The 14,174-nt window shown below is 40.9% G+C and overlaps 1 protein-coding gene across 20 annotated transcripts in view; it reads left to right on the top strand.

Moving 5' to 3' along the window:
- DCAF1 (DDB1 and CUL4 associated factor 1) overlaps positions 1-14,174 on the top strand; it is an 87,524-nt gene that overhangs the window by 12,444 nt on the left and 60,906 nt on the right. For all 20 annotated transcript variants that reach the window (XR_014823175.1, XR_014823171.1, XR_014823179.1 and 17 more), the window contains 2 exons: positions 6,815-6,932; positions 12,278-12,354. Coding sequence is in view for 5 of the 20 variants with exons in the window: in XM_084988448.1 (XP_084844574.1) it covers positions 6,823-6,932; positions 12,278-12,354 (187 nt within the window). In the remaining 15 variants the exon portion in view is untranslated. The remainder of the gene's footprint in view (positions 1-6,814; positions 6,933-12,277; positions 12,355-14,174) is intronic.

Here is a 14,174-nt window from a genome sequence, read left to right as displayed (position 1 = left end):
TTCTTTGGGTTTGTGTTTTCACTTTCATGCACAAAAGTTTAAATGATAAAGTTTATTCTTTTGTTGCTTTTGCTGTTGATGTTAAATGAAAATCCCTTGCCAATTTCAAGGTCATGAAGATTTACCCTATGTTTGCCTCTAAAAGTTTTACAGTTTTGAGCTCTTACATTTAAGTCTTTGACGCATTTTTTTTTTTTTTTGTCTTTTTGTCTTTTTGTCTTTCGTTGTTGTTGTTGTTGTTGCTATTTCTTGGGCCGCTCCCGCGGCATATGGAGGTTCCCAGGCTAGGGGTTGAATCGGAGCTGTAGCCACCAGCCTACGCCAGAGCCACAGCAACGCGGGATCCGAGCCGCATCTGCAACCTACACCACAGCTCATGGCAACGCCGGATCGTTAACCCACTGAGCAAGGGCAGGGACCGAACCCGCAACCTCATGGTTCCTAGTCGGATTCGTTAACCACTGCGCCACGACGGGAACTCCCCTTTGACGCATTTTGATTTAATTTTTGTATGTGGTGTGAGGCAAGGATCCAACTTCATTCTTTTGTATGAGAATATACAGTTGTCTCAGCACAACTAATTGAAAGACCATTAGTCTTTCTAGTAATGGTCTAATGGTCTTTCAACAAATTCTTTCCCTATTGACTGGCCCTGGCCCACTTGTTGAATATCAGTTGACCATAAATATGAGATTTAATTTCTGGACTCAATTCTGTTGGATTGGTATGTATGTCTTCTCATGCTAGTACCACAGTGTTTTGATTATTGTACTTTGTAGTCTTGAAATCGTAAGTATTCTCTAACTTTCTTCTTTTTCAAGATTGTTTTTGTCGGAGTTCCCATCGTGGCTCAGTGGTTAACGAATCTGACTAGGAACCATGAGGTTGCGGGTTCAATCCCTGGCCTTGCTCAGTGGGTTAAGGATCCGGCATTGCCGTGAGCTGTGGTGTAGGTTGCAGACTCGGCTCAGATCCTGTGTTGCTGTGGCTATAGCTCTGATTTGACCCCTAGCCTGGGAACCTCCGTATGTCTCAGGAGTGGCCCAAGAAATGGCAAAAAGACAAAAAAATAAAAAGATTGTTTTTGTCATTTGTTTACAGTTACATTTAAATTTTAGGATTGATGTTTCCATTAATTCAAAAAAAGTCACTAGGATTTTGGTAGGGATTGTATTGATGGTTGACCACTTTGGAAAGTTTTGCCTTTTTTTTTTTTTTTTTTTTGCCACACCCATGGCATCTTGAAGTTCCAGGGCCAGGGATTGAATCTGAGCTGCAGCTGAGACCTATGCCACAGCTGCAGCAATGCTTGATTCTTTTTTTTTTTTTTAATTACTTAATTTTATTACATTTATAGGTGTACAACAATCACAACCAAATAGCAATGCTGGGGTCTTAACCCACTGTTCCAGGCCAGGGGTAGAACCAGTGCCGCAACAGAGACAAGCCAGATCATTAACCCATTGTGCCACAGTGGGAACTCCAAGTATTGCCATCTTTACAAAACGGAGCAGAAGAGAACTTCCTCAGTGTGGTAAAAGGCATTAAAAAAAAAAACCATACACACACACACACACACCCCCCAAAGCTAACGATATACTCAGTGGTGAAGGACTGGAAGCTTTCTCCCTAAAATCAGAAACAAGATAAGGAAGCTTGCTTGTTTTCTTAAGACTTAAGTCTTCCAATCCATGAACAAATAATGTCTTTTCATTTATTTTAGGTCCTCTAATTTATTGTCAGTGTTTTGTAGTTTTCAAAACTTGTGCCTTTTTTGGGATAAATTGATTGCTTAATATTTTATTCTTTTTAGTGCTATTTTAAGTGAAATTGTTTTCTTCATTTCATGTTGGATTATTCATTGCTAGTGTATAGCAGTACAACTAATTTTTGTGCGTTAATCTTGTGCCCCGTAACTTTGCTAATGTATTAACTCCAATAGTTTTTTTTTTTTTAATAGTTTTTTTAGGAGTTAGGATAGGGTCATATCTTTTTTTTTTTTTTTTTTTTTTTTTTTTTGTCTTTTTGCTATTTCTTGGGCCGCTCCTGTGGCATATGGAGGTTCCCAGGCTAGGGGTCAAATCGGAGCTGTAGCCACCGGCCTACGCCAGAGCCACAGCATCGCGAGATCCGAGCCGCGTCTGCAACCTACACCACAGCTCATGGCAACGCCGGATCGTTAACCCACTGAGCAAGGGCAGGGACCGAACTCGCAACCTCATGGTTCCTAGTTGGATTTGTTAACCACTACACCACGATGGGAACTCCGGGTCATATCATTTTTGAGTAATGATAATTTTAGTTCTTCCTTTCCAACTTGGGTGCTTTTTATTTTTCTTGTCTAATTGCTTCGGCTAGAACTCTAGTACAGTGTTTAAGTGGTGAAACCATGGATCCTTTTCTCGTTTCTGATTTTAGGGGGAAGCTTTCAGTGTCTTACCACTGAGAGTAATGTTGGCTGTGGGTTTTTTAAAATGCCCTTTACCATATTGAGGAAGTTCTCTCTTGTTTCCATTTTATTGAATGTTTTTATTCCAAAAGGATGTTGGATTTTGTCAGATGCTTTTTTTTATGTCAAATGATCATTTTTTTCTTTCATTCTATTAATGTGTTATGATACTTTAATTGATTTTCATATGTCTTACTGACCTTGTATTCCTGGGATAAATCCCACCTGGTCATGGTATATAATCCTCTTAATATGCTGCTGTATTCATCTTGCTAGTATTTTTTTGAGGATTTTTGCATCTATTTTCATAAGAGATATTGGTCTGTAGTTTTCTTGGGACGTCTTTATCTGTCTTTGGTTATCAGGGTGATGTGGGCTTCATGGAGTAAATTAGGAAGTGTCCCTCTGCTTCAGTTTTTTGGAAAAATTTGAGGATTGGTGTTAATTCTTTAAATGTTTGGTAGTATTCACTAGTAAAGCCACCATCTCTCTCTTGCACTTCTAGGATGTGTCTTAAGAAATTAATTCTGGTGTTAACATATGTTACTGCTTTGCCCAGTTTCTACATCTTTTACTTTAGCATAAAAATTTACTGTGGAGAAAAGTTGGTTAAAGTATTGGCCATTCTGTCCCCTGGCTAATACTCTTCAAGATTGTCAAGGTCATGAAAGGTAAGGAAAGACTCAAAAACTTTCACAGACCAGATAATGTGAGGGAGACATGACAACTAAATGTAATGTAGTATCCTGGATGAGATCTTGGGACAGAAAAAGGACATGAATGGGAAAACTGCTGAAGTACGAATCAAGTCTGGGGTTCAGTTAATGATAATGTACCACTTTTCATTTTCTTAATTTTGACACTATGTAAAATAAGGTGATCACATTGGGGAACCTAAACTGACAGGGATATATGGGATTCTCTCTACCGTCTTTGAAACTATAAATCTGTAATTACTCCAAATAAATTTATTTGTTGAAATACATATATAGTTAGTAGATTGCAGTGAAAAATACATCCTGGATTTTCTCAAGTTAAGGTCAGAAGTCCACATTAGTTGGTCACAGTATTTCCTTTTTGTGATGTTGGCTGAAAAGACTGAAAATGGGTGTTCTTTGTAGAAAAGAAGCTTTTTTTGAGGGGGGGGCATGCTTGTGGCATGTAGAAATTCCTGGGCCAGGGATTGAACCTGAGCCACAGCAGTGAGTCAAGCTGCTGCAGTGACAGTGCTGGATCCTTAACCCACTGTGCCATGAGGAAAATTTGAAAAAAGCCTTTTAATTTCATATTTGTTTTGGGAATACTTGTTCTCCTTTGGATTTAGGAGTAGCCTTGGTGACATGAATCACTGTTTCCTATTACAGTTAACCTCAACTTGGGAGTTCCCATCATGGCATAGTAGAAACGAATCCAACTAGGAACCAGGAGATTGTGGGTTTGATCCCTGGCCTTGCTCAGTGGGTTAAGGATCTGGCGTTGCTGTGAGCTGTGGTGTAGGTCGCAGACGCAGCTCAGATCCTGTGTTGCTGTGGCTGTGGCATAGGCTGGCAGCTGTAGCTCCGATTAGACTCCTAGCCTGGGAACCTCCATGTGCTGAGGGTGTGGCCCTAAAAAGCAAACAAAACAAAACAAAGCAAAAAGCAAAAAAAAACCCCAAAAAACAAACAAACCCCCCAAAAAAACTCAACTTTGTTAAAACATAAATATTTAAAATTTAGAGAGTAGATGGCAATATCTTTTATAGATATATTTCCTTTTGGTCTTTTTTTTTTTTGGCCACACCCAGTGCACATGGAAGTTGTTGGGCCAGGAATTGAATTAGAGCTGCAGCTGTGACCTATAGATCCTTAATCCACTGCACCAGGCCGCGGAGGGAACCTCTGCTGAGAGACAATGCTGGGTCCTTAACCCACTGTGCCACAGCGAGGAGAACTCTTTTGGTATTATGGTAGTATCTTTAGAGGAGTGAACAATGATGCTAGATCAGCTAGTATTGCTTTTCTGGAGTAAAATTATTTTTTTCCTTTTTTGGCAATCCCAAGGCATATGGAGTTCCCAGCTCAGGGATCAGATCCAAGCCGCAGCTGTGACCTGAGCCATAGCTGCAGCAATGCTGTATCCTTAACCCATCATGCCAGGGATTGAACCTGTGTCCCAGTGCTCCAGAGATACCTCCAATCCTGTTGTGCCACAGCGGGCACTCTTGAAGTGAAACTTTTTATAGAACCGTTGCTATTTCTATGAAAATGCACATTTTGCATGACAAGATCTGATGTTTTGATCCTAAGACTCTGGTAAAGAAGTTGATCTATAAACCATCTAAACATTTGGGTCTCAATTAACCCTTTTGGAGTCCCTTATCAACCTCTCTTCCCCATGTGGTGCCTCATGTGGCTCCTTCAGAGCCTGTCTCAGCTACCTGTCCTACTATACTCCTGGGCTGATCATTCAACCCAGTAACTTTTTCTGCCTTTCTCCGACCTCTTATCCTCATTCCAGGAGATCAGGTCTGAGATTAGAAAGCCTGAAGGAAAAATGGGTTTATAATATTTCTTCTGAACTTTTATGTTGGTAATGATATCCACTTCATTTCTTGATCATTTGTTAAGGATTAACAGGAATATGGAGTTCCTACTATGGTGCACTGGAAACGAATGACTAGGAACCATGAGGTTGCGGGTTCGATCCCAGGGCTCACTCAGTGGATTAAGGATATGGTGTTGCCGTGAGTTGTGGTGTAGGTCACAGACCAGCTCGGATCCCATGTTGCTGTGGCTGTGGTGTAGGCAGGCTCAGATCCTGTGTTGCATAGACCGGCAGCTGTAGCTCCGATTAGACCCCTCGCCTGGAAATCTCCATGTGCTGTGGGTGTGGCCCTAAAAAGCGGGGGGAGAAAATTAACAGGAATATGTTGCTTATCTTTACATAATTTTTCTGCAAAGACTTAAAAGAGAAAAATATTTCTGGGAGTAGTTTTTGCTACATCCTGTATTAAAAAAATATTCTCAGAGATCTAGACTTGGAATTATTGTAGTATGGTGTGTAGGTACAGGTTGCTGAGCGTTTCTGTGAAACCTTTCTTTTTTTTGTTGTTGTCTTTTTGCCATTTCTGTGCCACTCCTGTGGCATATGGAGGTTCCCAGGCTAGGGGTTGAATTGGAGCTGTAGCCGCCGGCCTACGTCAGAGCCACAGCCACGTGGAATCCGAGCCTCGTCTGCAACCTACACCACAGCTCATGGCAATGCCGGATCCTTAACCCACTGAACAAGGCCAGGGATCGAACCTTCAACCTCATGGTTCCTAGTCAGATTCGTTAACCACTGAGCCACGACGGGAACTCCCTGTGAAACCTTTCTTAAGCACTGAAATGACATAAGTGAAGAAGCAATTTCCTTAGGACACAGCTTGCTAATGGATGCACAAAAATTGAGATAAAGCATGGATGCTCACAGACACAGTTCAGAGCTTTGGTAGCTTGATGCTGAATGTAGTTCTGGTGAAAGGATCTTGGTGGTGACCCTGTCACTTTTTGGGTGCACACTGCCTTTTTTTTTTTTTTTTTTTTTTTGGCTTCAGTGGGCAGCAGCTTGATGTGGGGTCTCAATTCCCAGGCCAGGGATCAAACTCAGGCCGCAGCAGTGCAAGTGCCAAATCCTAACCACTAGACCACCAGGGAACGTCCCCCACTGCCTTTATAATGGCTCACTGCAAAACAAACATTGAATGCTTTTTTTTTTTGGCCTTCCTGTGGCATATGCAGTTCCTGGGCCCGGGATTGAATCTGAGCTGGAGCTGTGAACTACACCACAGCTATGGCAATACTGTATCCTTAACTCATTGCACTGGGCTGGGGATCGAACCTGTGTCTCTTCAGCTGCAGAGACACTGTTCATCCTGTTGTGCCACGGCGGAAATTCCTGAGTGCTATTTTTTACTTTTCTTTTCATAAAAGTGAAAACCCTCTGGATTTCTTTGGGTTAGCAAAAACAGATAGTAATATAGGTCTTCCATAAAAATAAAGTGGCATAAGGTGAATTTCTGAAAACCAGGGGTACCTGATCCTAGGAAGGTTAAGAGTTATGATTTTGATCCAGTTCCAGTCTCATTTGATAGTTGAACAAACTGAGGTTGAGAGAGGTGAAAAGACTTGTTGGTCATGACTTGATGAGTATCCAGGATCCCAATCCCAGATTTCCTACTGTACCATAAATTATCTACAGGGTCCAAAGATTAAATTTCGCTTGCTTTAATTATTTCCCTTGCTTGCTCATCCTTTTTTCCTCCCTCCTCACTTTTCCTTTTCTAGGAAGTACATCACATTTATTTGCCTGAGTTGATTTGTTTTGTTTTGTTTTTTTCCTTAGGCCAAGCCATGTCTACAGTAGCGGTACATGTGGACTCCAAAGCTGAGCTCACTACCCTGCTGGAGCAGTGGGAAAAGGAACATGGCAGTGGGCAGGACATGGTACCTATCCTTACCAGGTATGAACAGTTAAGTTTTTTTTTTTTTTTTTTTTTTTTTTTTTTAGCAAAAATTGGAGAATGATAGAGAACAGTCTTATTTTGTGAATTCTAAATCCATTTTTTTTCCCCTTGTTACAACCAGTCTTTACCTCTGTACTTCTTGAATTCTTTTAAAATTTCTTCCCTTCTCATGCCCTTTTGTCTTCCTTCTCCTTCCTGGGTTCTTCTCCCTGCCACTGTTTTAGCCCTGAGGTTTTGTTTGTGGTTCTCGTCTCTCTTCACCCTAAATACTCTACCTAGATAGTTTTTTCTCTGTCCATGATTTTAAAAATTATTCTCATATTTTCTTTTTTTTTTTTTGCTTTTTAGGGCTGCACCCTTAGCATATGGTTGGCATATGGAGGTTCCCAGGCTGGGGGTCTAATTGGAGCTACAGCTGCTAGCCTACACCACAGCCACAGTAACTCAGGATCTGAGCCGTATCTGTGACCTACACTGTAGCTCATGGCAGTGCTGGATCCTTAACCCACTGAGTGAGGCCAGAGATTGAACCTGTAACCTCATGGTTCCTAGCTGGATTTGTTTCCACTGTGCCATGATAGGAACTCCGCAAATTTCTATTTCTACTTTAGATCACTCTTTTAAAAAAATTTCAGACCTGTTTCTTAGCTGCTTGCTATACTCATTTTTCCCTGGTTAGTTTACTGACACCTAAACATACTGTGTCTAAAATAGAGCTTATCTTCATCCTACCTTCTTCTTCTTCACTCACCGCTTGTGCTTTAGTGTTCCCTACCTTGGTGTAAATGGTTTTAAATTAAAAACTGAAAACCAGTCTCCCTAGTGTATTCCTCTACTAGCACAACTTAGTCACTAAACCCGGAGGATTTCTGCTTCCTCTTCCCTATTCTCATCCTCACTTCCTTCATTAGGTATTGATTATGTCTTGACTGGCTCATTAGGCAGTGTGCATTATCCCTCTCTCTCCATTTACCATCTTCTAATACATCATCCTCTTTGCTGAAAGATTCATTTTTCTCATACACAAATCTGATTGTTATATCTCAGCTAATAATTCTTCCCTGGCTCTCTTTTCCTACAGAATGAAATGTAAACTTTTTAGAGTGGCCTATGAGGCCGTTTATGATTTGACCTCTGCTTCCTTTTTTTGCCTTGTAGTGTCGTTCTCCTTAATGAGGAATAGAACCTTATTTTCCAATGCCTCTGTGCCTATATACTTGCTCTTTCTTTGGCCTAAAATGCCTTTCCTTGGTATATCTGCCTGGCAAACTCTAGTCCTTTCAAGAAGCAGTTCAAGAATCATGTCTATAAAACCTTCTCTGTCTTTGACATCCCAGTAGGTTTGGGCTCTCCTTTCCCCCCTTTAAAAAATATTCCTTTTATTCATATGTAAATATTAAATATTTGCCCTTCATTTTAATGACCATATTGTACTATAGTTTTTTTTATATATTTGTCTCCTCACTAAATTGTAAGTTAGGTGGTTTTTTTTTTATCTTTTTTTAGGGCCGCACTTGTGGCATGTGGAAGTTCCCAGCCCAGTGGTTGAGTCAGTGCTGGAGCTGCTGGCCTATACCACAGCCACAACAATGCCAGATGTGAGCCATGTCTGTGACCCACACCACAGCTCGCTGCAACGCCGGATCCTTAACCCACTGAGTTGGGCCAGAGATCAAACCCAGGTCCTCATGGATGCTAGTTGGGTTTATTACCACTGAGCCACAACAGGAACTCCAGTTGTAATCTTTTTTTTTTTTTTTTTTTGTCTTTTGTCTTTTTTGTTGTTGTTGTTGCTATTTCTTGGGCCGCTCCCGCGGCATATGGAGGTTCCCAGGCTAGGGGTCGAATCGGAGCTGTAGCCACCGGCCTACGCCAGAGCCACAGCAACTCGGGATCCGAGCCGCGTCTGCGACCTACACCACAGCTCATGGCAACGCCGGATCGTTAACCCACTGAGCAAGGGCAGGGACCGAACCCGCAACCTCATGGTTCCTAGTCGGATTCGTTAACCACTGCGCCACGACGGGAACTCCCCCAGTTGTAATCTTTTTGAAAACAGGTACCTCTCCTTTTTATTGGTGTCATCTCAGACATTGACTAGCCCAGTGACGTAATTTTATTGAACTTGCGGAATGTGTTGAGGAGAGAATGTGATAAAGGCTGGAGAGCAATGCCCATGGTTTTTCTTTTCCTTTTTTTGTAAAGTTTTTCTAAGGTTTTTTAAAATTCCCACATGGTTTTTCTAAGCAAGAAGCACTGGAACGTGGGGCTCTTAACATCTAATCTTTGATATCGTAGCAGTGAAAAAAACCTTGTTTATGGAGTGATCTATTCTTTAGGGATAAAAAGAATTACGATCAAGGAGTTCTAGTGTGGCTCAGTGGTAATGAACCCGACTAGGACTCAAGGTTTGATCCCTGGCCTTGCTCAGTGGGTTAAGGATCTGGTGTTGCTGTGAGCTATGGTGTGGGTTGCAGACACGGCACAGATCTCATGTTGCTGTGGCTGTGATGTAGGCGGGCAACTACAGCTCTGATTTGACCCCTAGCCTGAGAACTTCTGTGTGCCAAGGGTGCAGCCCTAAAAAAAAAAAGAACTATGATCTTATGAAAGGAGGGATAAATGCTTTGTTTATAACTGTTCTTGATACATGGGGGACATGTGAAAGTACAGTTTTTTTAGGGAAAGGATTATTGCTGACTAGTGGAAAGTGGATTTTCATTTGTAGAGGTACTAGAGATTAAGAACTACTAATCACAAGCTGCTTGAAATGTAGCCACAGTGAATTAAAGAATCATAAGTGTTCAGTTAACACGTGGATTATTGATTCATGTGGATTATTGATTGATGTAACTTTGAAAGAGGAGAGTCATAAGTGGGTTGATAATGTTAGTTGTAGATTCCCTTAATCACTCAAAAAATATTGAGCTTGTACACTAAAAATACTTAATTTTTAGGATTATTTCACATCCATTATCATATTTGACCCTGAACTTTGTTATTATGCTATGATATTCAGCAGTGCAAAGCCTAAAATAGAGGGGCCCTGTCTTCAAGGAGATAACTATCTGGAAGGCAACTAACAGATACAAAACACTGTGTAGTAGTGTAAAATAGTGTATAGTGAAGTGCTAGATAGTGCAGTATGGTTTGTAAATATTACAGGGGTTAGGAGAATGGAAGTAATTTGAATAATTGAGTTTCTTCTGTTCACTCAACAACTGTTTGAGGACTTTTTGTGGGCCAGAACTGTAGGAGACACTTCTCTGAACTTCAGCTTCTGCTTTTGTCACTGAAAATATCACAGAGCTGTTGTTAAAAGCTAGCCATCCTTAGAGCTGCTTGCAAAAGATGGAACAGCCAGGCAGTGGAAAGCCAAGGTTAGAACACTAGGTTTTAACTCCGGTTCCAGTGGGCTTGTTCCTTGGAACAGGGATTTGAAATTTGGTAGAATATGACTTGATGAAAAGTGAAGAAACAGAGTTTTTAGGAATAGTGAAAATGGGACTGAAAAAGACATCCACGGGAGAATGAACTGGGGCCTGTTTTTGTGACAGTGAGGAAATGAGCCCTGCCAGAGTGATAGCCTTATATTTGATTGTCATTATAATAGATTAAATCAGTCTTGCTTATTAGGGTACTCAAAAAATGATTTTTCTCTTTCTTTCTTTCTTTTTTTTTTTTTTTTTTCATTTTTGACTGGTCTGGGCATACGGAGTTCCCAGGCCAGGGGTGAGATCCAAGCTATAGTTGCCACCTAAGCTGCACTTGCAGCAATGCTAGATCCTTAACCCACTGTGCCAGGCCAGGGACTGAACCTGTGTAACATTCCCAAGACATGGCCAGTACCGTTGTGCCACAGTAGGAACTTCAAAAAATGATTTTTCTTATCTCACAAAATATGTGAATAAAAAAACAGTTATCACAAAAAAGAATGATATAATGCCATTTGCAGCAATATGGGTGGACCTGGAGATTTTCATAAGTGATGTAAGCCAGAGAAAGACAGATATCATACAATATTGCTTATATGTGGAACCTAATAAAAAATGATGCAAATGAACTTATTTACACAATAGAAATAGAGCTACAGACATAGAAAACAAACTTATGGTTACTAAGGGAGAGGAGGGTTAAATTAAGAGTTTGGGATTAACACGTACACACTACATATATAAAGTAGATAACCAACAAGGATCTACTGTATAGCACAGGGAACCATGTTCAATATTTTGTAATAACTGGTAAGGGAAAAGAGTCTTACACATACATACCCTTTATATATGTATGACTAAATCACTTGACTGTATGATTGACACCAACATAACATTATAAATCAACTATACTTAAAAAAAACCAAAACAACAGGAGTTCCCATTGTGGCTTAGTAGGTTAAGGACCTAATGTTGCCTCTGTGAGGATGTGGATTCGAGCCCTAGCCTCTCTCTCTGGGTTAAAGGATCTGATGTTGCTGCAGCATAGGTTGCAGAAGTGGCTCAGATCTGGTGTTGCCATGGCTGTGGTATAGGCTGGCAGCTGCGGCTTCAGTTTGACCCCTAGCCTGGGAAATTCCATATGCTGCAGGTGTGGCCTGAAAAAAAAAAAGTTGGAGATGAATTGTGTCAGGTCAAGCATGGAAGCAAGAAAGGAGTCCAGGGAGAAGGCCGTTGCAAGTAGACCAGGAAGGTGGTGTGGACAAGGGTAGAAATGGTTGAGATTTAAAGAAATGATTGAAGTCAGGAGATATTTTGTAGGTAGAGCTAATAGGAATTACCATTGGAGATGAAGAGAAAAGGAATATTTTAACGATGACTCCTAGATTTTTTTGCCTTCTGAGGGGATGAAAGTGCTATTTTATTTTTTTTTATTTTTTTATTTTTTTGGTGTTTTTGCTATTTCTTTGGGCCGCTCCCTCGGCATATGGAGGTTCCCAGGCTAGGGGTCGAATTGGAGCTGTAGCCACTCGCCTACGCCAGAGCCACAGCAACGCGTGATCCGAGCCGCGTCTGCAATCTACACCACAGCTCACGGCAATGCTGGATCGTTAACCCACTGAGCAAGGGCAGGGACCAAACCCGCAACCTCATGGTTCCTAGTTGGATTCATTAACCACTGCGCCACGACGGGAACTCTGAAAGTGCTATTTTTTAAGACAGTTGGAGAGAAGAGTGAACTTGGAAGTAGAAATTGTTTTATGAAATCTTTGTTTGTCAGGAAAATGACCTTATTCTGATATTTTGCTTTCATTTTGTACCTTGACCATTGAATTGACTGTTGTAAGTGGTGATACTTTTTTTTTGCTAAACTTGTCTGGAATTGACTCTGTCTTCCATTTGTGCTAGGATGTCTGAATTGATTGAAAAAGAAACTGAAGAATATCGTAAGGGGGATCCAGACCCATTTGATGATCGACATCCTGGTGAGACCTGTGTTAAGTCTGGTTCTAACTTTCTTAAAAAAGAAAACTGCTTTATATAAGGAGTATTTTTCAATTAGAATAGCATCTTTTATGCTGAGACCTTTTGTTTATTAAAACATTGCCCATGGTGGGGGCAAGTGAGAAAAAATAAATTCCTGGAAAAATGGAAGTATTTTAAATATTTACCAATCAAATAGAAGATAACTAACTAAAAGGAACTAAATTATTATAAACATGCCTTCTTGACTCAGTTCCTATGATTACAAAGATTTAATGAGAGAAAAATGTGTTCTTCCTTTCTGACTTTTAAACTAAAAGATGTGCTGTTATCTTTCTAACAACAATACTTATCTTTTTACTAATGGGGAAATGTGGTTGAGAATGCATTCAGAGCCTTGCTTTTAGTTACGAGATTGATACTTGGAACCTTGAATAATAAACAGACTTTTTGTGCAGGTTTGGTCTCTGGCCCCACCCATTGGGTTGGGGGATTTGGCACTGGCGTACCTGCAGTGTAGGTCAGCAGCTGCTGCTCAGATTCAGTCCCTAGCCTGGAAACTTCCATATGTTTCTAGTGCGACCATAAGAGTAAAACAAAAACAAAACTTGATGTCTACTTTAGTATCGCAACAGCTGAATTATGCCATCTCATTAATGTTTTTATTTTGGCATGGAATTACCTATAATATAGAACTATGTGGGACTTGAGACTGCCATTTATGTTCTTTCTAGGAGAAATTACCAGTGGGCCAAGCTTAGGTCACACTACATATAAACTTTTTTCTCTCTTTTTCTTTTTTTTTTTGCCTCGTCCATGGCTTGTAGAAGTTCCTGGGCAAGGGATCGAATCCACACCACAGTAGTGACCCGAGCCACTGCAGTGACAATGCCAGATCCTTAACCTACTGTACCACAAGGGAACTCTCATAAAAACTTTCTCTTTATAAAGCCAGAAGCAGTGCTTTGTGGAGGGAAGAGTCTGAGATATTGTATGTGGAAAGATAGAATGGTGGGACTTATAAAAATGAGAATATTATATATCTACCAGAATGTTCCAAGGTTTATTTCTATTTCTTAATCTTTTATTCCCCAATGCAAGTAAGCTAGGCATTTCAGATTCAGTGTCCAATTGTTTATGTGACATTACCTGCTGCTCTTGTCCTAGATATCCCTACTTGTTTTTTTTGCTTTTTAGGGCTGCACCCATGGCTTATGGAGATTCCCAGGCTAGGGATCCAGTCGGAGCTACAGCTTCTGGACTATGCCAAAGCCATAGCAACGCAGGATCTAAGTCACGTCTGTGACCTACACCACAGGTCACGGCAATGCCGGATCCCTAACCCACTGAGCAATGCCAGGGATCGAACCTGCAACCTCATGGTTTTTAGTTAGATTCATTTCCATTGCACCACAATGGGAACTCCATAGATATCCCTTCTTATGACTTCGAGAATTATTCACCTGTTTAACTCATGTCATCAGTGAGGCAATCAGAGCATGAGGAAGTACGAAAGTGAAAAGAAATTAAGTTAATTCATGAGAATTAAAAAGAGGAGATCATGCTTAGTGACATTGCCTTGGAAAGGATGAAATGATAACCAGAAAGAAAGAGAATGCTATGTCTTTTTTTTTTTTTTTGGCTTTTTAGGGCCACACCGGTGGCATATGGAGGTTCCCTGGCTAGGGGTCTAATCGGAGCTACATCTGCCGGCCACCGCCACAGCAAAGCCAGATCCAAGCCGCTTCTGTGACCTACACCACAGCTCACAGCAATGCTGGATCCTTAACCCACTGAGCAAGGCGAGGGATCAAACCTGCAA

Source organism: Sus scrofa, chromosome 13 (assembly GCF_054392235.1).
Source record: "Sus scrofa isolate SSC_HxYL_T2T_F1_AM1 chromosome 13, Sscrofa_HxYL_maternal_Yorkshire_Landrace_v2.0, whole genome shotgun sequence".
Lineage (NCBI taxonomy): Eukaryota > Metazoa > Chordata > Mammalia > Artiodactyla > Suidae > Sus > Sus scrofa.
The sequence above is the reverse complement of the archived record's forward strand: the minus strand, read 5'-3'. Positions and strand labels throughout refer to the sequence as shown.